At 32.3% G+C, this 22,249-nt stretch overlaps 1 protein-coding gene across 6 annotated transcripts in view; it reads right to left on the bottom strand.

The window, feature by feature from the left end:
• The window catches only part of waslb (WASP like actin nucleation promoting factor b), a 32,362-nt gene extending 10,523 nt beyond the window's left edge, over nucleotides 1–21,839 (bottom strand). For 2 of the 6 annotated variants that reach the window (XR_015481875.1, XM_087246301.1), the window contains exons 1-6: nucleotides 21,469–21,839; nucleotides 12,682–12,816; nucleotides 10,738–10,824; nucleotides 9,844–9,940; nucleotides 6,439–6,462; nucleotides 2,564–2,780 (exon numbers count right to left, since the gene is read on the bottom strand). Coding sequence is in view for 4 of the 6 variants with exons in the window: in XM_087246301.1 (XP_087102427.1) it covers nucleotides 2,564–2,780; nucleotides 6,439–6,462; nucleotides 9,844–9,940; nucleotides 10,738–10,824; nucleotides 12,682–12,816; nucleotides 21,469–21,576 (668 nt within the window). In the remaining 2 variants the exon portion in view is untranslated. 6 annotated transcript variants of the gene reach the window in all.
• Nucleotides 21,840–22,249: the final 410 nt, after the last annotated feature.

Raw genomic sequence — 22,249 nt, 5'->3', positions numbered from 1 at the left:
AGCATATGTTTTACACAGCGGATGCCATTCCAGCTGCAATGAGCAGTGCTCGTGCACCCGCAGTCCTGTTGCTTTCAAGAGCTCCAGATTTTTTGTAAGCAGCAGTGGTTGCTTTCGCTTTTACCATTCTTTGAACAGATTATTACTTGGCCTAATGTTAACTGTGCGCGCTTGATCATCCTTACACCATCGCACACAGAATGCTTTTCACCTGCTTTCTTTTGCTAGCAGTTATTTTTGTTAATATGGTTTAATTATCATCCTTTACAATAACCTTGCTTTAATAGGAGATTAACTCTTTATTTATTCATGGTTACTTAATGATCTGGGATCTTTAGCCTGGACAAACTAATGTGTATAATCTTTTAAAATGTCAATTGATTTGTTTTTTTTTTTTTTTTAAGAGTATTTTGTTATTTAAAATTTGTAGCATGGAAATAATTAGTTTAGTGTGGCCAGAAAAAAGCCAAATCCTTAGCGTTGAGGCCTAAAAAGTCAAGTGAAATAAAAAAAAAAAAAAGTTAAGTAGGCATGTGGCCATAATACATAATTTAAATCAAGTAATTTTAGCATACCAAAGTACACTTTATGCATACAAATATATATTTTCCCAACAACAAAATTGTGGCTAGAAAAAAATACAGAGTGGCTAATAACGTTGGAAAACTACTAGCCACAATGGCTGGTGATCATAAAAGTTAATGTCAAGCCCTGATAATAATAACAATAATAATAATAATAATAATAATAATAATAATAATAATAATAATAATAATAATAATAATAACAATAATAACAACAATAATAATAATAACAATAATAATAATAATAATAATAATAATAATAACAATAATAATAATAATAATAACAATAATAATAATAATAATAATAATAATAATAATAATAATAATAAATGTTTCTTCAGCTTAGTCCCTTATTAATCGGAGGTCACCACAGCAGAACAAACCACCAACTATTTCAGCATGTTTTAAGCAGTGGATGCCCTTCCAGCCAAAACCCAGTACTGTGAAAAAATACAACAACAATACTAATAATACTACTACTACTACTACTAATAATAATAATAAATAATATAATTAATATTAATAATAATAATAATAATAATAATAAATAAATAATATTAATTTTCCTTCAGCTTAGTCCCTTATTTATTAGGGGTCACCACAGTGGAATGAACCGCAAACTATTCCAGCATCTGTTAATAAAAATAAATAAATAAATAAAATAATAATAATAATATAATATAAATATTATCTATTAATATATATGGAAATTATATATATAATAATAATAACAATAATAATAATAAAATATATATAAAAAGATCAAAATCTAAAACAGTTTAAGGTTTACGACAAGCATTGGGTAAACAAAAATAGAATAGATTGCAGGACGTTATTGACCATAAAGGAGGCTTCGTCCATCTTTAACATGATTCCTGGAATGTAGCTGGCAGATTATCCACACATGCACTCATGTCTGGCATATAGAGCATTACATGAGATTAAAAACAAGTGTCCATCCGATAACACCTCACATCATCACAGCATTAAGCTGAAGTCCAGGAATCTGAATCTAGGGCTGGTGACATCATATCAAGATCATACCGAAAGCTAATAGTCTGTCACGTGGAGGAAATGAATAGGCAAGTCAGCTTTATTTTGTAAAGCACTTTTTACAATGCAAGTTCTGTCAAAGCTGATGTAGATGGACAGGAAAATAAAGCCCTGGCAATATTTCAGATTATTATAAAAGGCACTGATATGTCCACCGATCCACTACATTAGACTTGTACACATAAACATTACCTATATGCTATAAGATGGTAGGGTAACTATATCTGTATATAGTAACTTATGTTTGATTGCCACTTTAACTTAATTTGATTGCAATGCAGTAATGTACACCTTTTGTAAAGCTGCTTTGAAACAATTATTATTGTGAAAAGTGCTTGAAATGAATTTTTAAAGTAATGATGATTATATTTTTATTTTGTAAACATTAAAAACTAACTTTTTTAATTTTAAGAAGCATTCAAATTTACAAAAATGCATTCGTAAAATATGTCAATTTTTTGTATGTTGTGATATTGTTAAAATGAGATACAACAACAACAATAAAAGTAGCTGCAACCTGTGAAACCGATGTAGCTCTAATTCTCTCATGCGCATAAAAATAATCGATAACAAAAATGAAATGATTTTTGGAGTAAGTTCTGGCAGTCTGAATAGATCTGACACGATCCCTCTATAAGAGTCAAAAGGCCACGGTCAGGACGGCATTTGACAACTCTGACTGGTTTGGGATTGGGAAAGGTGTTCAGCAAGGATGCATTTTATAGCCTACCCTGTTCAATCTGTATGCCGAAGTGGTCATGAGGTTATGCAATCTGGTTTGTTTGTGCATATGCAAGGTTTTATGCACATTTTAGCGATTATCAAATCAAAATATGCATAATATAATGATCAGAACATAACTAATGCTAAGTGCACGAGGAATGGAAAACCTGAAACCAAGTTGGTTTGAACTGTAGCGAACTCACCGAAAATTGCTCGGGGTGCCGATTTCAGCTTTGGATATTTTCTTCTTCTTGTTGTTGTTCTTGCCTTTGCTTTTGTCTTTTGCCCTGTTGAAGTTGCTTTGGAGGTTGTTCATCTGAGTGTTATTGTGGTAACGCTGATTAGTGATCTCTGGGTTCTTGATGTCCACCGTTGCCATTGGAAGTGCTGGTCCTGACGGTCCTGAAGGTACTGATGGCCCTGAAAAAGTCAAAAACAAATATGTATTTTTTAATAATGCATTTATTAATGAGGTGATTTTTTTTAAAAGTCGTTTGTGATTAATAAACAGATTAGATTCAAATCAGAGTACAGTTTTAGTGATAGTTTATTATAGCTATTTTTTTAACCAAGTACTGTTTATTTGATCAGCAAACTTAATTTCAAGCAATTCAAGCTTACTTTTAATGTTACTGTTTTTACCATGTTAATACAGCATTGACCACATTTTGGTAAAAAAAATAATGATAATAATAAAAATAAAATAAGACATGAAACAAAACAATAAAGTTTACTTGTATGTAAAAGTTTTTCACAAATGTAAAAGTTTCACCACACAACTAAAAATGGACTAAAATATGATTTTAGATATATATAAAAAAACTATGATTTTATTTGAATACAAATAATTGCAAAAAAAAAAAGCTGAATATATTTTACAAAACTTTTGACTTTAAAATAACCGCACTAATAATTTTACAAAAAAATATTTCAGACAACTAAAGGTCCTCCCCTCTACTTACCCAGAGCTAAAATGACCTAAACACAAATTAAATAAAAAATATATAATAAAATAAATATATATACAATAAAATAAATATATATAATAAAATACAATAAAAAATTTAATAAAAATACAAAAAAATGCATCTTTTAAGGATTTTTTTCACATTTTAAGTGACACAAAAAATAATTAATTAAATAACTTGTAAAGTTTTACAAATGCGAAAGTTAAATAAATGTAAATTCAAAATAAAAATCTATAACATATTAAAATAAAAAATAATGATAAAATATAATATAAATAAAAGAAAAATAAAGATATAATATGAAAAAATTAAAAATCATATTAAATAATAAATATAAAATCTATAATATAATTAAATAAAAATAAAATAAAAAATAATAGTACAATATAAAAAAAACAATATTATAAAAATATAATAAAACATAAAATAAATCAAATATAATATTAAATAAAATATATTTAATACAGTAAAAAAAACATCCTCAGAGGCTTTTTCAGCATTTGGCAAGTTTTGTTTGTATTTTTTTTCTATCTCTCTACTCTTTATTTATTTTTCCTAATAAATTTTCCATTCATCACATTCAGATCCATTGAGGATTCAATACAAATGCACCGAACTCAAAAAAGAGCATTTAACACAAAAGCATCTGAAATATCCTTCTTGTCCAACTTGAGTGTCCACTAAACCCTCTCAGGTCAAACCTACCCGCGTCCTCAACATTGTAATCCGGTGCGAACAGAAACGCAGGGCTGCAGCGTCTGCTAAAATCTCCAACCCCTAAACCCACATTGAGCAGGATTTTCCCCATCAGCACACAGGTGCGCTCGCTGTCCCCCACGGGTTGAGAGAACGGCCCGTACAGCTCGTCCTGCGGCAGAACCAGGCACTGCAGAGGAGCCAAACATCCTCCCAGATCTGAAGCCCCATCCAGAATATCGTCGGTCGGCGCGGATAGAAAAGTGGTGCAAAACATCATCTCTGAATGCAGGCGGATGAATGCAGGTGTGCTTTCTGCTTCACTCTGCCAGCATTGGATTAAGCTAAATCCCGCCTCGCTGCTTTAATCCCAGCAAATGATACACCAGCGCTGGATTTTACATAACTGCTAAAGCCAGGAATAAGCTGATGCCAATCTGCTTGGTTCTTAAAGGCGGAATCACATCAGAATGTACTCTTTGTATGTTTTAGATGTATTTAGCAGTGCTTGTTATAAATGATGCGTCTGTGCACTTCATTATTTTGCGAAAGTTAATTTAATTCAATATCATAACCGTCCCACTCCACTTGAATTGACTTTTCACTTCGGGTCACATGGAATTCCAATCAGGAATTTAGGGCGGGACTATCAGAACTGAAAGGCGGGGCTATTGCTCATTTAGGGCGGAGCTGTCAGTCCTAAAATGTGAGGATAACAGTCATTTATGGAGGAGCTAACTGTCATTTAGGGCGGAGCTATCTATCATTTAGGGCAGGGCTATTAGAACGGAAAGGCAGGTCTATTAGTCATTTAGGGTGGAGCTATCAGTCTAGAAATGCGGGGCTAATAGAAATTTAGGGCAGGGCTATCTGTCATTAAGGGCAGGGCTATTGGAACTGAAAGGTGGGGCTAATAGTTATTTAAGGCGGAGCAATCCATCATTTAGGGCAGGGCTATTAGAAATGAAAGGCAATAATAGCCTAATCTTAATCTTGGAATGAATTTGTTAGAAAATAGTTCATATAAACAACTGATAAAAACCTCTCAAACTGGTATAATATGTTTAGTAGCACCAGGGCTAATGCTTTACATTTTAATCCAAACTTTAGATCATTAGTTTGCATGTGTCTTAAATCACCTACACAGTCACTGGATGACCCAGTCTGGGTGTTAACAGCAGCTCCACACACCCAAAACAAAGACACTTGCATTACAATAAGCAGATATTTATAGGCAAAATGAACTTCAGCTCTGCTCAGTGTTTGGGATACTCTGACTCAACCAGCAGATTTTCCAGTAGAGCTGGATTTCTGTCTCTGGGTGGATGGTAAATCACAGAATTAAACTGTTACCATGAATAGGTTTGTTGGGAAGTTTGGGTGACAAGGATCTGAGGATCACATGAAGACCATCACAACTGGGAGCACATGCGTGCATCTTTGTGGATCATATTCATTGAATACTTATTTTTTTAAATTTTTTAAAATTTTATTATTTGCACATTAAATTTAAAAAATCACAAAAGGCGAAATGTAAATAAAAAATAGCTAATATATAAGAAATATATAAATAAATGAAATAAAATTGTAAAATAGCTAGTATATAATAAATATATAAATAAGTGAAATAAAATATTAAAATAGCTAGTATATAATGAATATATAAATAAATTAAATATTAAAATAGCTGGTAAATAATAAATATATAAATAAATAAAATAAAATATTAAAATATCTAATATATAATAAATATAAAAATAAATAAAATAAAATATTAAAATAGCTAGTATATAATTAATATATAAATAAATTAAATATTAAAATAGCTGGTAAATAATAAATATATAAATAAATAAAATAAAATATTAAAATATCTATTATATAATAAATATAAAAATAAATTAAATAAAATATTAAAATAGCTAGTATATAATAAATAATAAATAAAATAAAATATTAAAATAGCTAGTATATAATAAATATATAAATAAATAAAATTTAAAAATAAATAAAATGAAAATAAAATAAAAATATAAATAAAATAAATTAATAAAATATAAAACCAAATAAAATAAATAAATTAATAAAAATCCCAGAATAAACCCAGATAAACAATAATAAAAATACAATATATAAATTATATATTTAATATTATATATTATAAACTTAACTAAAAATAAAGATATTAATTTATTTATATAGACATTTAAGTGAACAATGAATCTTTTTTTAATTAATAGAGGCGAGTTATATTTATGTGCTTCAGTAAAATATAATTTTCAATTCATTCTGTACTGATGACATTTTTGTCAACTTGTACACAAAAATAAAGTATAAAATAACAAAAAATTACAATAGTTTTAACCCGTCTAGACAGAATTATCATTAACGCAACTCATTAATAAACAACCTACCATTAGGTGGCTCACGTCTTTTTTCTGCAAAACAAAATTAAGATAACCATCACTTCTAAATTCACAACTCTTTGCAAGTTTTATTAGTGAGAGCAAGATTTGATTTATTTAGTGGCGTGAAAAAGATCAGAGGACTTTTTTTGTAGTATGAAATTAGTTGAAAATGTACAGAAAAAGACTGAGAAGAACAATCGTCTGCTTGTCCCGGCAGGAGTTGCTGAGTCAGTCCACACAAACAGAGGAAGTGGTTAAAGAGCAAAGCTAATCAGAAACAGACCCAAAGAAATGCGTCCCGCAGAAACAGAAACACACACTAGACACCACAAACTGTGAGAGATGCTGTTAAAGCGATAGTTTACCCCCAAAATTAAAATGTGCTGCTCATTTATTGCCATCCAAGAGGACATAGGGGTTGCTTTTTATTTCAGTAGAATTTTTCAAGCAAAAAGAAACATATACAGGATAAACTAAAGTGACACCCGTGGCTCCTGGCAAAACACATTGTCGAGTTTCAGAAATTGAACATCATTTAAATCACTGGTTCCCAAACTTTGGTCCACTAGTGGTGCGCGAGCTTACTTCTAGTGGTACGCGGAAGAATCACCGAGTAATGAATTTAATTTGTAAAATAACACCAATGTGATCAGCATTGGCTGTTCCCTAAAGCCTACGATCAAAGCGCTGTGAATAAAATGTTTACTTTAGTGCATCGCATCATCGGCTGCTAAAAAATCAATTCGATTGGCTCAGAACTAGAGAAAGAGGTGCGTGGTGCTTGCAGAGCAGATACTTGCAAGAGCAGTGGTCTCAAACCCTCAGGACACAGATCTTCACCGGTCTATAGATCAATTAGTACCAGGTCGCACAAAAAAATCGTTAAATATTTACGTTTTATTAATAATCTGAGTCTGTACGATTATTTATCTAGAAAAAAACTTTTATTTTGAAAAATGACTGTATTCTCTTGTTACATCTCGGTCACTTGAGTGCCAAAATTTAACCCACAGGCTAGCAAAATGAGCACTGCAGCATGACGCGCTTGAGTATTCCAGGTGAAAACATCCTAACTTTTCAGAATGCCGCACCGCGAGTCACGTGACAAGAACCGACTGATTAGCTTCATATTTTGTATGGAATATAATTGCATGAATGAATATGACTCTGCCTCGTTTTCGAACTGTGCAGTGCTGTAGCTGCTTAATTTGGCCAACTATGCTACTTTATTTCAATGCCGGTGATTATGGTGGTACTTGGAGAGACGATTTGTTTCTGAGGTGGTACTTGGTGAAAATAGTTTGTGAACCACTGATTTAAAGCATTAGTGTCTTTGATTTACAGATAGCGGGAAAATCTGGAAGTTTTCTGCAATTGCATGTATTTAAAGTGAAAAATAGTCATGTTTTAGAAAACTTTTTATGTAAACGATGAGAAAACAAACATTTAATATTCAAGAAATGTCAAGTACATATTCAGTTATAGAAAATAATTAAGAGACTATTTACATTCTCGGTTCTCTCTTAATTTATGGGCATTTATTATTATTATTATCATTATTATTATTACTATATTCATTTGTTAAGTTCTGCACATAACTAATGACATCTTTTTGACATTTCAAATAAAAACTTTTGTCATTTAGTGCATTTGTTTTGCATTAAAAAACTAAAAATATGCCACATTATTCATTTTCAGGACAACACTACTAATGATTTAAACTTCAGACGAGTTAAGAAATCTTTTTTTTTTTTTTTTAATGATTCTGGATTTTTACATAAAAACAAAGAAAAAAATATTCTCAGCAAATATAATTTTATGAAAAAAAATAAATAAAAAAATAAAAAAATAAATAAAAAGTATTATATACAAAATAATATGTACATAAATTCTATATCTAAATAATATTTCATAATGATTTATAATAATAATAAATATTAATTTTTTTAAATTTGGCACAATTGTTTTGCTTTAAAGAATATTTTACTCACAACAACAAAACAACATTCAAGTGTTCTCACAATTTTTAATCAGTTTCTACGAAATAACTGAAATCACTCAGTGATATGGGGCTGTGATGTGCTCAAAACCTGCCTGGAACTTCAGTAGCTGTGTGTTTATCAGAAAATAACTGCACATCTCAGCTAATCAGAATCGAGCATACAACAGCGCTGTATGCTAACGGTCTACTGAAGAATTAAAGTCATCTTGGATGAGCTGAGGGAAATGAAATGAACAGCACATTGTCAAGTTTTAGCAGAACACAGAGACACCATAGGAAAAAATACCATAGTACTAGATAATAAATACTGTCCTTTTTAACTAGTATAGTCAATTTCTTGAATGAATCTGCTGTGGTGATTGTGTAGTTGCTATGTTAATCATTGCTTTGGCAGTTATATAAACTATATTTTGTATAAACTGTAATATTAACTATATTTTCTACAACCATAGGACGTAATATACAACAATACACCACAGTTTACTGTAGTAAAAACTACAGTACACTACAGTATTCAGTAGAGTTTGCTATAATAATTAATACTACAGTATGATGTATTAGTATTTTAATTCATTTTCTTGTCGAATTGTCCCTTTATCAATCCAGGGACGTCACAGCGGAATGAACCGCCAACTTATCCAGCACATTTTTACGCAGCGGATGCCCTTCCAGCCGCAACCCATCTCTGGGAAACATCCACACACACACACACACACACACACACACACACACACACACATACACTACGGACAATTTAGCCTACCCAATTCACCTGTACCGCATGTCTTTGGACTGTGGGGGAAACCGGAGCATCCGGAGGAAACCCACACGAGCGCAGGGAGAACATGCAAACTCCACACAGAAACGCCAACTGAGCCGAGGTTCGAACCAGCGACCCTGTGACCTTCTTGCTGTGAGGCGACAGCACTACCTACTGCGTCGCCCTAGTATTTTATTCATTGTTGTAAATATTAGTAAATACAGTATACTGTATAAAACACTTTATAAAGTAAAAAAAACACTGTAGTATAGATAGGATACGTTCAGATATAAATACAACATAAGTTATTGAATATTAATAATAATATTATAAACAAACTACCCAATACTGTAGTTTTAGTTATTGTTGTAAATGATATAATATACAGTATACTGTATAAAACACTTTATAAAGTCCAAAACACTATAGTATAAATATGATATGGTCAGGTACGAATACAAAAAAAGTTATTGAATATTAATCATAATAATAATCGTATAAACAAACTACCTAATACTGTAGTTTTAGTTATTGCAAATACTACATTATGTACTGTATAATACACTTTACTGTAGTACGGTTTCAAAACACTATAGTATTTTTTCATATGGGTCTTGACGGGACAGAAGATTGAGGCTGGAGTGTTTACCGGTTCTCCTGGATTTTCTTCCCACAAGTTCACCGATTGCAGACCTGAAGCGCTTTGCTTCTTCCTCATTGGCGAAGTTGAGTCCAATCTGGCAATTCTGAGAAGAAAAAAAAAAATTGACTGTAAAACAACACACATTAAAAGTCCTGTAAAGTGCTTTGAAAGGATCATTTTTATTGATTCATTCATTCATTTTCTTGTCGGCTTGGTCCCTTTATTAATCCGGGGTCGCCACAGCGGAATGAACCGCCGACTTATCACGTTTTTTACGCAGCGGATGCCCTTCCAGCCGCAACCCATCTCTGGGAAAGGATAATTTTTAGTCAATGTTTAATGTTATCTCAACTGAAACAAAGCAAGGGCGGGTCAGACTAGAGTAGCTCCACCCCCATTTTAAGCTCAAGCTCAAGTGCATCAAATAAAAAGCAAATGAGAAGTCAGACACTAGAGAGCATTTGATTGGTCAGAAGATGTGAGGAGAAACTAAAATATGAGATGACTTGGAATAAATAATGATCCATTTCCAAACTGCAAGCTCTGGATGTTTATATCAGGTATACATCTTCTAAGTACAAATTTTTGTCAGATCTGTTTTGTAGAATACTAGCAAACACTAATATACTAAAATAAGCTTAATCATTACATTTTTTTCAGAAGTCAGGACTTTTAAAGATGCTTAATATAAACCGGACATCAATCAAAACTCATTCAAGTCAAATTTGCACTGATGAACACACTCTTCAGGATAATATGAGCAGAAACATGTATGAATGTGTTTGAGAATGTGTCCTGAGGAGAAGTATAAGCATGCAGGGTCAATGTTTGAGAAATAACATACAAACACATGGACACACATAAGCACAGGGCATGCAGGCACAAGAGCAGAGTACTCACGTCTCCAGAAAATGTGATAAAGTATGGCCTGGAGCAGTTTATTGAAAAGTTGTTGTACATCTCTTGTTCGAATAAGGTTTTTCCATCCTGTCAAAGGAGAATACAAATGTTAATAGATTGTTTTTGTGTTTGTTTTCTTCTAAAAAGTACATGAGGGACACATGAAGAGGCAATCACCATTGTACGCTGTGTGTTTCTGATTTACTGTATATTCTGTGCATGTGTACGAACTTAAAGCTGTTGTGGTGAATTGTAGGGCTGCACGGTGTTGGAAAAATCTGACAAATCTGGAAAAATATTTTGTTTTTATGCAATATATATTGTGATAAGAATATAATTTCACCTGATGAATAAAATGGCTCCATTTGGAAAGATTTCAATCATTTAGATTGAAATTGGTTGAGATGATCAAGTCTTTTTCTATGCAGTGTGTTTGCATAAATTATAATAAATTACATATCTATCTATCTATCTATCTATCTATCTATCTATCTATCTATCTATCTATCTATCTATCTATCTATCTATCTATCTATCTATCTATCTATCTATCTATCTATCTATCTATCTATCTATCTATCTATCTATCTATCTATCTATCTATCTATCTATCCATTTATGGTATTCTGGTGAGTCTAACAGTATTTCGATACAGAAAATGACCAATCAAACATAAAATAACATGTTCATCATTGTATAAACGATTTTAAAAAACTAATATTTAATAATATCTTTGTGTTTTAATCTTTGATATATAATTTAATCATACAATGTGACTATTGCGGATACACATATTGTTTTATCGATGTTCAATAGATATATTGTGCAGCCCTAGTGAATTGCATGAAACATGCAAGCTTTGCAATACACTGTATCACAAAAGACAAAACGTAAATAAAATAAATAACTATTATATGATAAATACGTGAAAAAAAGCACAAACAAAATCAATAAGAATAAAAATAAAATACAAAAAACAGAATATAACTAAAGTATTGCTTTCAAGTGACTATGTTGACAAGTAGAATATTTTTAGTTATATATTTATTATTATTATTTTTTTTGCCAAAAATTACAAATTGTTATTTGTTCACAATTAAAAAAAAATTATAAAATTAAATTTTAGAAATCCTACATGAAGATGTATATAAAATGTAATAATATACAACAAAAACATTTTGTTGTAGTAATATCTGAATGTACAAAAAGAACAGTTGCTGCTTTAAAAACAACTAAAGCATTTTAAAATCGTGTATTCTTATAAAATGTGGGCATGTAAAAACTAAAATAAATAAATAAATAGCAATTCTGTGCGTGCTCATTTTTTGTGATTTATAGCCATGTAGTGACTTGCATGAAACTTGTTTTTATGCAATAGACATTGCATCACAAAAAACAAAATATAAACAAAATTAAATAACTAATATATATGATATGAAATGTAAAAAAAAAAAGTATATTTTTCATGATATGAAAAAAATATATATATATGAAAAATATACAGTATAAAACAATTATAGCAAGATTTTCAAACAACCAATGTTGTCATTCAGTTAGACATTTGAACATTTAACAATGAACATTTTGTGGTATTAATCTGTATATTCAGAAAGAACAGAGTTGTTGCTTCAAAAAAAATACAAATAAATAAAATAAACAGAATAATACGTAAATATATCAAAACAATTATTATAAATCCAAATAACAATATTGTGATTAGGTATTTATTGTTGTGGGAAAGTCGGAAAACAAACAAAAAAAAAAAAAACACACAAACAACATCTAGGAAGACATAATAAATATTAATTGGCTCCAAATAAAAAGGACAGAGGTATGAAACACAATTAAACAAACAAAGTAAATATTGTTAAGCTCCAAATAAAAAGGGCAGAAAACAAAAACAAAGAAACAAACTACAAAACACATCTGCATCTGCTGACTCACTTTCATATCAATCACCCTGATGTAGTAAGATCTCTGAGTGTTGTCTTTGACCAGACAGGCTACGCCACAGCACTTCTTCACCCAGGAAGAGTTTCTGTCGGCTGCGTAGACCTGAACCACTGCTGAAGATAAACTCTGTGGACACACACAGACACAAAAAAACACGAGAGTTAGAGTCAAAATAAAACAGAGTTAGGCCAATGCATGTTTTTCAGAATGATAAAAATCTGAAAGAACACACTGGTGGAAGTCCCAAAACCCTAAATGGATCTGCTTGATTAATGGATATCAATTAAACGTCATCGGAAATCACAACATTAAGATTTAGCCATAGCCATTTTTGACCTGAGACTTCAATGAGGAAAGATCTGGGGAAACTCGGTTTGATTTGGCACTCAATTAATATTTGGCACTTGCAAAACTTCAGTATACAACTTATTTATACATTACAATTCTTAGTTCAGATTTCAGAATTCTGACTGAGTATATATGTTCACCTTAGCATAGAGAGTTTATTCCTCAAGTTAACAATCGTTTAAACATTAAAAAAAAAAAAAAAAAAAAGGTCTGGATGGACATGGGTGATTTTTTTGTCATGTCACCTTTGAGCAAAAGCAAAAGATACACCAGTCAAAACTACAGCATGGCATCCAAATAAATCACTGAATTTACAAACCAAGCGTCTGACCTGAGATGAACAAGCTGCGAAAAACCAGAACAAGAGTCTGTCAAACCACCAAAAAGAAGAGCTAAATCCTATGCTTGTGAAGATAATCTTGCTCTTCATGACACTTTTTTGTTTGTTTTTTTAAAAGGTAAGATATGCAGGTGTAGAGAGTAAAATAAATAACTAATTTCACATATTTACCCCATTAATGATTACATTAAGAACAGCAGACATTTTTACTTTTCAAAAAACAATTAAATCCCATATTTAAATATGCAAATGAGAACATTTTATAAACAAATTTGCCTTCATTTCTAAATCAAAAATCATAACATTGGATGAAGTAAAAAAAAATTGCAGAGGAGATATTGGAGATCTCTTTTTATCACTTCATAATTCGAAAAAAATGCTGCAAAGAGCTAGAAAAAAAGAAGTTTTTTCTTAGCATAATAAAAATACTGTATATACTTACTCCCAGGATGACTTATATCGAAATTGATATTTAGCCACACCATATTGGTGTTTTGTAACATCTAGTTTTTAAGAGGTGGGTTGTTAGACCAATCAACCCCCAACCTGGAGGACCAGGACATCCAAACATACACTACAGACAAATTAGCTTACCCAATTCACCTATAGCACATGTATTTGGACTGTGTGGGAAACCGGAGAACCCGGAGGAAACACACACGAACACCGGGAGAACATGCAAACTCCACACAGAAATGCCAACTGGTCCAGCTGAGACTCAAACCTGCGACCTTCTTGCTGTGAGGTGACAGCCCTACCCACTATGCCACCAAAATACTGTATATAATCCTACTATATTAGCATACAAACATACTGCTCTGGAAAAGCCTTCAGAATATAGAAATTAATAAAACTGAAAAGTTTCATGGAGATTTATGGCTCGGCGGCTCAAAACCACTTAAAGAAAAAAATCTTTTAACATATGTATTGTTAATTAAATCTACAGATACAAAGTTATGAAGTAAAATTTAAAGGGGACCCAATTTACAAGTGAAGTTTCAGCTCAAAATACAACACGAATAATGGGTTATTACCCTTTGAAACTGCCCTTTCAGGCTTTGATCCTAATTGTGGAGTTTGGTGACTGTCGCTTTAAATTCAAATGAGCTTGGGTTCTTTTTAAGAGGGCGGCGCTTTAAATGCTAATGCGTCAGCATAGTGGCAGATCCAAAACAAGACTAACGTCCTATGCTAATGAGGGAGAGATTGTCACTAATGGGCGGGGCTTTCCCCCTCTGATGACGTGTACAATGGGAGAATGTCAAACAAAGTGTTTCTGCAGACTGTTTATATCAAGTGCGAGTATAAACAATTTAATTAATTTTACCATCATGAGCTGGTTATATTTACGGCCTCCTACCACACAACTGTGTTTAAACCCTTTTTAAAAGCGATTTTTGCCTAATAGGTCCCCTTTAAGAAATGCTTATTCTTGTTGTTGACCTAATATTGGACAAGGCCTGAAAACCCTTAAAACTGAGAGGTTACTGAAATGAACATTGTCCCGCCTTAAGTGAAAAGCTGTGAAATATATGAAGACGTTCTTTCCAAGCAGCCACTTTAGGGAATTAATAATCATCATCCATTCTCAGGATGCCAAAAATGGATGGATTACATCAGTGAAGAGTGGAGCAGTACATCCAGACGGCCCTGCCAGGATCCTGTCAGGAATGAAGCTGTGCCACACGACTGAACAACCCGCCGAACCACAGGCCTGCTGGACAGTCAAACAGTCCATCAACAAGCAGATTAAAGCAGGAGGATGATTTAAAGCAAGACTTCTCCACTCTCATTGGCTGAATGAAGCATCCGGTCATCACTCAAGGGCGTCTGAAGCAGCAGCAGACGCTCAAGACAAATGCGTGACGTTATCTTAGGGTTTATCTCTGGCACATCATCATTAGTAGGAACGTCTACTGAAAGAAATGCGGTGATGTAATATTGGTGAACTCATGCATGCGTTGTGATGACATCACCGATGAGGATCAAAGGACAGAGATGGCATTTGTTGAGAATGCCGCTATTATGCACAGGCATTTTTAAGAAGAAATGAATGTACGCATTCATGAAGGACGCATTCAGTTGATCAAAAGTGACAGGGTAGGCATTCAAGATGTAGAGATTTCACTTTCTAACAAATTGAGTTCTTAAGATTTTATTTACCAAAAGAAATTTGAAAAACATGACAATATGGAAGAAATGAAGCAGTTTTGAACATGTTTATTATGGTATTAAATCAACGTCTTTGTAATCAATACTTGTTCTATGCATATATGTGTGTACATTCAAGTTATATCATACTATATTAAGTTATATTATATTGATTATATAATCTGTGCATGTGTGTGTGTTTGTGTGTGTCTAAAATTAAAGAGAAAATAAAATAAAGCAATCAAAATGTAACTAATAATAACATACAAATGAAATATTATTAAAATAAACTAAAACAATTCAAATAAGCTATTGCATTTTAACAATGTAATTATAACAAATACAAATCTATAAACAATTATATTTATAGATGATATACTCATTTAATTTCTAATATAAATTTTATATATATATATATATATATATATATATATATATATATATATATATATATATATATATATATATATATATATATAACAAAATAAGTTCAATTTAACAAACTAAAAATATAATATATTTATATAAAAGAATATGGACATATAGAAGAATCATATATTCACGCGTATCACTTACAGTATGTAAATTTGGGTTGTTGCTAGATCGAATTCGTTTGCGGCCGGAGGTTAACAAGAATTATTTCTATCATTTATGAAATTTACCATTTATTGTATTTTATTAACGTGTACCCCCCTCAACCATCACAGTAATGTAAAAGCAGTAATTGTACCGAGTATTATTTAAGTAATCTATTAAATTACCCAATAAACTTTATTTTTTTAATGGCTACTCGCACCCCAACCCTAAACCCAACTGTCACAGTATTGTCAAAATATTAATTATTGTTATACAGTGTCATAAAAAATGCTACTATATCAATTTGCATATTGCACTTCCTGCCGCATATCAGATCTAGACTTTACAGTAAATTAGGATATTGGAAAAAAAATGATATTGCGAAAAAAAACTGATATTGCGATATTTTATGTAACTGCGATAAATATTGCGATATGAATACACCTAATTCCAGATAATTTGCACTATTTGACAGTTTTCTGGAGAGTCTAAGAGTGTTCAGGTACAGAAACTGACTAAATACAATGCAAAAAAAAAATGCTTTTCGTACTTTACTTTGTCTCGTTTTTTTATTGTCAACTTCAGAAGGAATAAGTAAAAATTAAGAGTTTATTCTTAAAACAAGTCAAATGATTTGCCAGTGGGCTACGTAAAATCATTTCGCTTTGAGATGTAGATGTTTGGACTAGAAACAAGACAAAAAAATACCAAGAAAAACTCTCTTTTTATTTCTTTTTTTGGGGGGTTAATCTTGTGTGTCCAATACGACATCTGGTCAAAATCCCTTCAAACAAAGTATCTGTTTATATGTCATCTAGTAGTGTATTAAATTATATTTAATCTAATAATTTATCAAAGTATATTTAATCTAGTAATGTTCAACTTAAAATTTTTTTGTTAAAATTCAGCCCGTATAAACGTTTGAAACATTTCAGCCCTGTTTGAAACCATTTACCTTAAAAAAAAAAAAAGTAAATCAAATAAAATATTTTTTTTTCTGTGTACTCAAACATGTCTTTTAAAAAAATGTGAGATTTCAGCAATCTTCACAGTTCAGAAAAACAAAACTGATAGAAACTTGGCCGGCAGGAACTACCTGAGAGGACTGGTTCTCCAACAACCCCCCCCACATTCACATGCAAAAGAAGAACCACACACAAACACAGCCAGAAACTCAGAAAATCAGCAGCCCACATCCTCAGAGCGGGCTGATCCAGCAGTCCTGGCCTAAAACTAAAGTCTTCCCTGCTTCCAATGCAGCTCCAGAGCACTGCTCCCTTTACTAGCGAAATCGCAGCATGAATACTAACAAGCAAAAAGAAGTTCACAGCTCACGGTTCTGCGATTCAGAGCAAATCAGCCGAATCCTCAAAGGAGAAAAGTGGACAACACACCCATTTCAATCATGCCACAGCACGCAGGTCCAATATGAACAGGCTTGCAAAATATAACTCCATAAATAAATGTCAAAAGGTGCGATTATAAGCCCTTGGGATGCATTGATATTACAAATGCACTGTCAACGTCATTATCAGCACATCGCAATACTTTTTTCTACAACATGCATTGTGATATTGAGGATAATTTTAAGGGATTAAATGAATAGGTCCGTTAAAAAATAAATAAATCATAATCATAATACATTGGGAGGATTTCCTATGCATCTGCATAGATTATAAAACACCAATCACAAACATTGATAAATACAGCAGAGATGTTGAGTTGCGATTATGATGACCAGGAGGCACGTTTCAAAACGGGATTTGTGGAGACATTGAAAAGTCTAACCCTAATAAAGTGAGACATTTTCATTTGGATGCGTTTTGAGTTGGAGTTATCATTTATAAGGAGCACAGTTGATCGCACTGGTACACACTTTCCTATCATTTCAGACAGTACTGAAGAAATTTACTCCTAAAACTCATAGACCTTCTCATATTCCGACTTCTTAGTGAGGGCGTTACATTTAATAATGCCATTAAAAAAAACATTTCAGTAATTTTCAAACATTTTGTTAGTTTTAAACAGTCATGTTTAAAGATCTTCAATAAAATTTGTTGAATTCAATACTGGTAATATTAAATTGCGCTTTCTGAAATATTGAAAGTGTTATTTCTCGGTTAACAAGATTTCTCAGTTAAATTTCTCAGTTTTTGACAATTGAGTACAATTGTTGAAGCAAAAACATGAACAAATTTGATCTCAAATTTAATTAAACACTTTTAAGTACCGATGTTTGTTTTTAAATACTTTCCAGGCCTCGAATCTAAAATCTAATCCTTGAATTTAGTCTGAAATTAAAGTACCTTCTAGAAGCATATGAACCCTACAATTTTTTTTTTAATTAATAAAAATGGCTTTTCTCTAGGGGAATGTTACACTGCTATCTCAATAGAAACATCTCTGTTACTCAAGAGCAATAATGCATATTAACCCATTATTGTGCAGCCCTGAAGTGAAAAATCAATGACTTGTTTTAGAAAAACAGTGGCAGTTCTAAATCCTCTGGGTCTGGTGGTTCTAGTTCCACATATATAAAACACCTGCGTGCTCTCAAGTCAAAAGCAGAAGTTTTCATTTTCATGATCCACACAACACGGGTTTATTCTTGCAGGAACAGAACAGGTAATGCAGTGGAATGAGGAAACAGAAGTTTACGCCTACAGATGAATAAGTGAGCAAGCAGATGATTCTATGCGTCTGGACAAAATATTACTCAAATCAAAGGCCTAACGCAAGGAGGATCATTCGAGTTTCAACATGATATGACACAACAGACTGACGGAAATCTGATTACAGTGATGGTTAAACAACTTGAGTTTATGACTGCATTCAGCAGCATGATTATGATGACATATAATCTGTTTATCTGGGTCAAAAATGAAACGCCTATCATGCATTTTTACCATGATCTATATGAGACAGAGCCGCACTAAACGTCATTCAGCGGAAAGACAGACAAATGCATGTTTAGAATCACTTGATGACATTTGAATTGTCATTTTAAATCTTAATATTTTGCCACTAAACTTAAATTTTAGTATGATCACTCATTATTTGATCATTTTAGGTCAAAATTATTTTATTTTTGCATAAATATATTTATTAGACTGAAGGACAGAACATTATTTCAACCATATTTCAACATTTAACTCTGACAAAAGTTATTTGAATTACTAAAGATGATAGGGCCTACTTTATTTGCATATTTTAAGATTTGGGAATTTAAATTGATGTGAACACCTTAATACATATAGATAATGAATTAATTTAATGCATGTGTTTATTTTAACATATTCTGCAAGTAAATATGGCTAAAATGGGTTAATTTGGAAACATACTAACGTTATAGAGTAAACATGCGGTGAAATTTGAGTTTTAAACATATCCATTAAATAAAGTGCATGATACAAGTCTTACAAACAAAATTAACGAATCAGTCCCTGTGGGATTTTGCAGGAACTTTTTATTTTTTTTTTTATGTTTGCAGCCTAAAATGAATTATCTCATGGCTTTTCTCAAAATCTTTGGCATTTATGGTATTTAACATATGGTATGGGAAGTATTTGCCTCAATTCCAGTGTACTGCTGTGAAAATACACAAAAATCTTGTATACAATTGTTCATTTTTTGAACCATTAGACTTATAAAACCCTTAAGTGACTGGTTAACTAATGAACTAATAAAGCCAAATCTTAAAATTGCTCCTCCCAACCTTGAATATGTTGTTAAATTCTTAACAGTGTAACCAACATGCCAATTTCCTCTTAGAAGAAACACTTATGAAAGCCAGGTTTACCATTATTACACAAGCTGGTCTCTATAGGTGAAAGTCTCAAATCTGAACCCCGGTCTGCTTTATGTTGTGAATCTGAAACAGTCACTCTCAAAGGAGGAAGACGAGTTTTATGAGGTGCAGTCAGGTGACTGGCTCGGTCTGTCATAAACACAGGCCATTAAATCAAGCACTTACAGGAACATAATAAAAAGCCTGTGCCAGTATAATGATTAAGAAAAACAGAGTGCACAAACCACCATAACAATCTTTCAATCAGATGAACCACCAATGCAGTTTATCCGAACTTTATTTACCAACTCAGACTGGAGAGTATGAGTTTATTCTGTATATTAGACGTGGATATGTATATGGGAGTTTGTTTTAAATGATTTAATCAGAAGTATTAAGGTAAGGTTGGTTTTAGGCATGGTATAAGATTCTGACGATGATAACCTTGGGTAATATCATGGTTTCACGGTATTGTTATTACTGCTCTGAAATGTATTCTTTTTAAATGTCTGGGTAAAAAACATTTTCCCCCATTTGAAAACTATACATTATATATTTTTGAAAGATTTTAAATATTTTGGAGCTGTCATGTCAATAATAAAAATTAATCATTGACTTCTGCTTTCTTCATTAGTTTCAAAAACACAGATTTCTTTACAATTTAAAAGGGCAACTTTAGATATCTTTTCTGCTGGAGATACGGTTGTCCTAAAAGCAAAGCAAAAAAAAAAAGGAAATAAAAAATGTTACACATACCTTAGAAACCGTATTACAGAAAATTTTGTCGGTTTTAAAACCGCGGTATAGCTTGAAGACAGTTATCGTCCCATGCCTAGTTGGTTTTATATTTGCTTATTCGTTCATTTTTTGTGTGACATGCTCCCTATATTGTTTACAATGCTATATATATTGAATATTCGGTCTGAAATAGCATGCAAGTATGACTTCAAAACAACATTTTGTTCTGTTCTCTACCTTTGTTGTTAAAGGTTTTGTACCTTTTCTGTACATTTTTGTATTCTTGTTGAACGCTTTAATAAATAAATAAATAAATAAAATAAAAAGAAAGGATACAGCTGAAAAAAAATAAAAAAGGGATACACAAAAAAAAAAAGACTTCAAAACAACATTAGCTCTATTTAATTGATTGAAGTTGTACGTTAACAGCCAATGGCTGTTAATTTGATTTCCCTATTTACAATCTGCAAACAATACTTTTCTGAAATTAAATTATAAAGGAGAAACTCTGAATGTGCGAATATAAAACCAACTTTACCTGAATATCAGCACTAGGCCCATGAGCTCACCTGAAACTTTAAACATTCCGGATACAGAAAGGCTAATGCGTGTTGACACTGCACCAAAACATTCTGTCAGACAGATACGCATGTTAAACTCTGCATCTCATTCCTGAAAGTGTGTGTGTTCCGTTCCAATGGAACCCTAAGTGATACATTGTATACGTGTTCCGTTCTAATGGAATCTTAAGTGATACATCGTATCGAGTTGGCAACATCAGACAACATGACTGAACATTTACCTGGCTAAGAAATCAAGCAAACGCTTGGGAACTTACGCTGCATTTCTTGCCCAAATGGTTGAAGAGCACTTCGTTTTCCTGATGGGTGAGAAGAATAGAGCCAACATTGAGCGCAGGCCTCCTGTTTGAAGGTGGACCGCTCATTTTTGACAATCCGATGGTGCGAACTTGTGATCAGGAAGTGTTAAATAGAAAATATGCGTTCATTGATCTCTGATCACCGCAGCTTGTATCCCAATCCGCTCATATCCAGACCCGTGAGCCTCGGCCGAGGAGGGTTAAGAGAGATCCTGGGTCTCGGAAATAAAAGGCGATCCTCGTCTGCTTATCCGATGTCGTCTTGAGACTCTAAACTTTCATCTGAACTCCTGTGCACCGAGCTTGAGATCCAACATGGCAGTGCCACCGTTGCGCATGACAGAAGAGACGTTTACAAATCCTACTACGGCGAACGCTCAGTGCTTGAATATTAATGACGCACCGTGGCGTCGGATTAACTAGCTGTATCTGATTGGGTGAGGGGCGGGATTTGTGTCATTCGGCGAATCAGAGAGTTCAGGGCAGTGGCTTGTGGAAATTGGATAAAAAACGCGACTAGACGCTCCAGGGAGGGTTACCAGGCAACATAAAAAAGTCAGCCTTCGCTATAGTAAGATACAGATCGTATTTAGTCTACATATAATACTAAAAGTCTTACATTAAGCATATAATTTTGTTATTAGACATAATATCCGCAGTTAATGCATTTATCACAATAATTAAAAAGAGTGACGCAGAGTCATGACGTGAGTGTTTTTAATGAATATTAAAACGAATG

This window comes from Danio rerio, chromosome 4, assembly GCF_052040795.2.
Source record: "Danio rerio strain M-AB ecotype USA chromosome 4, GRCz13ab, whole genome shotgun sequence".
Taxonomy (NCBI): domain Eukaryota; kingdom Metazoa; phylum Chordata; class Actinopteri; order Cypriniformes; family Danionidae; genus Danio; species Danio rerio.
This window is presented reverse-complemented; position numbering and strand designations above follow the sequence as displayed.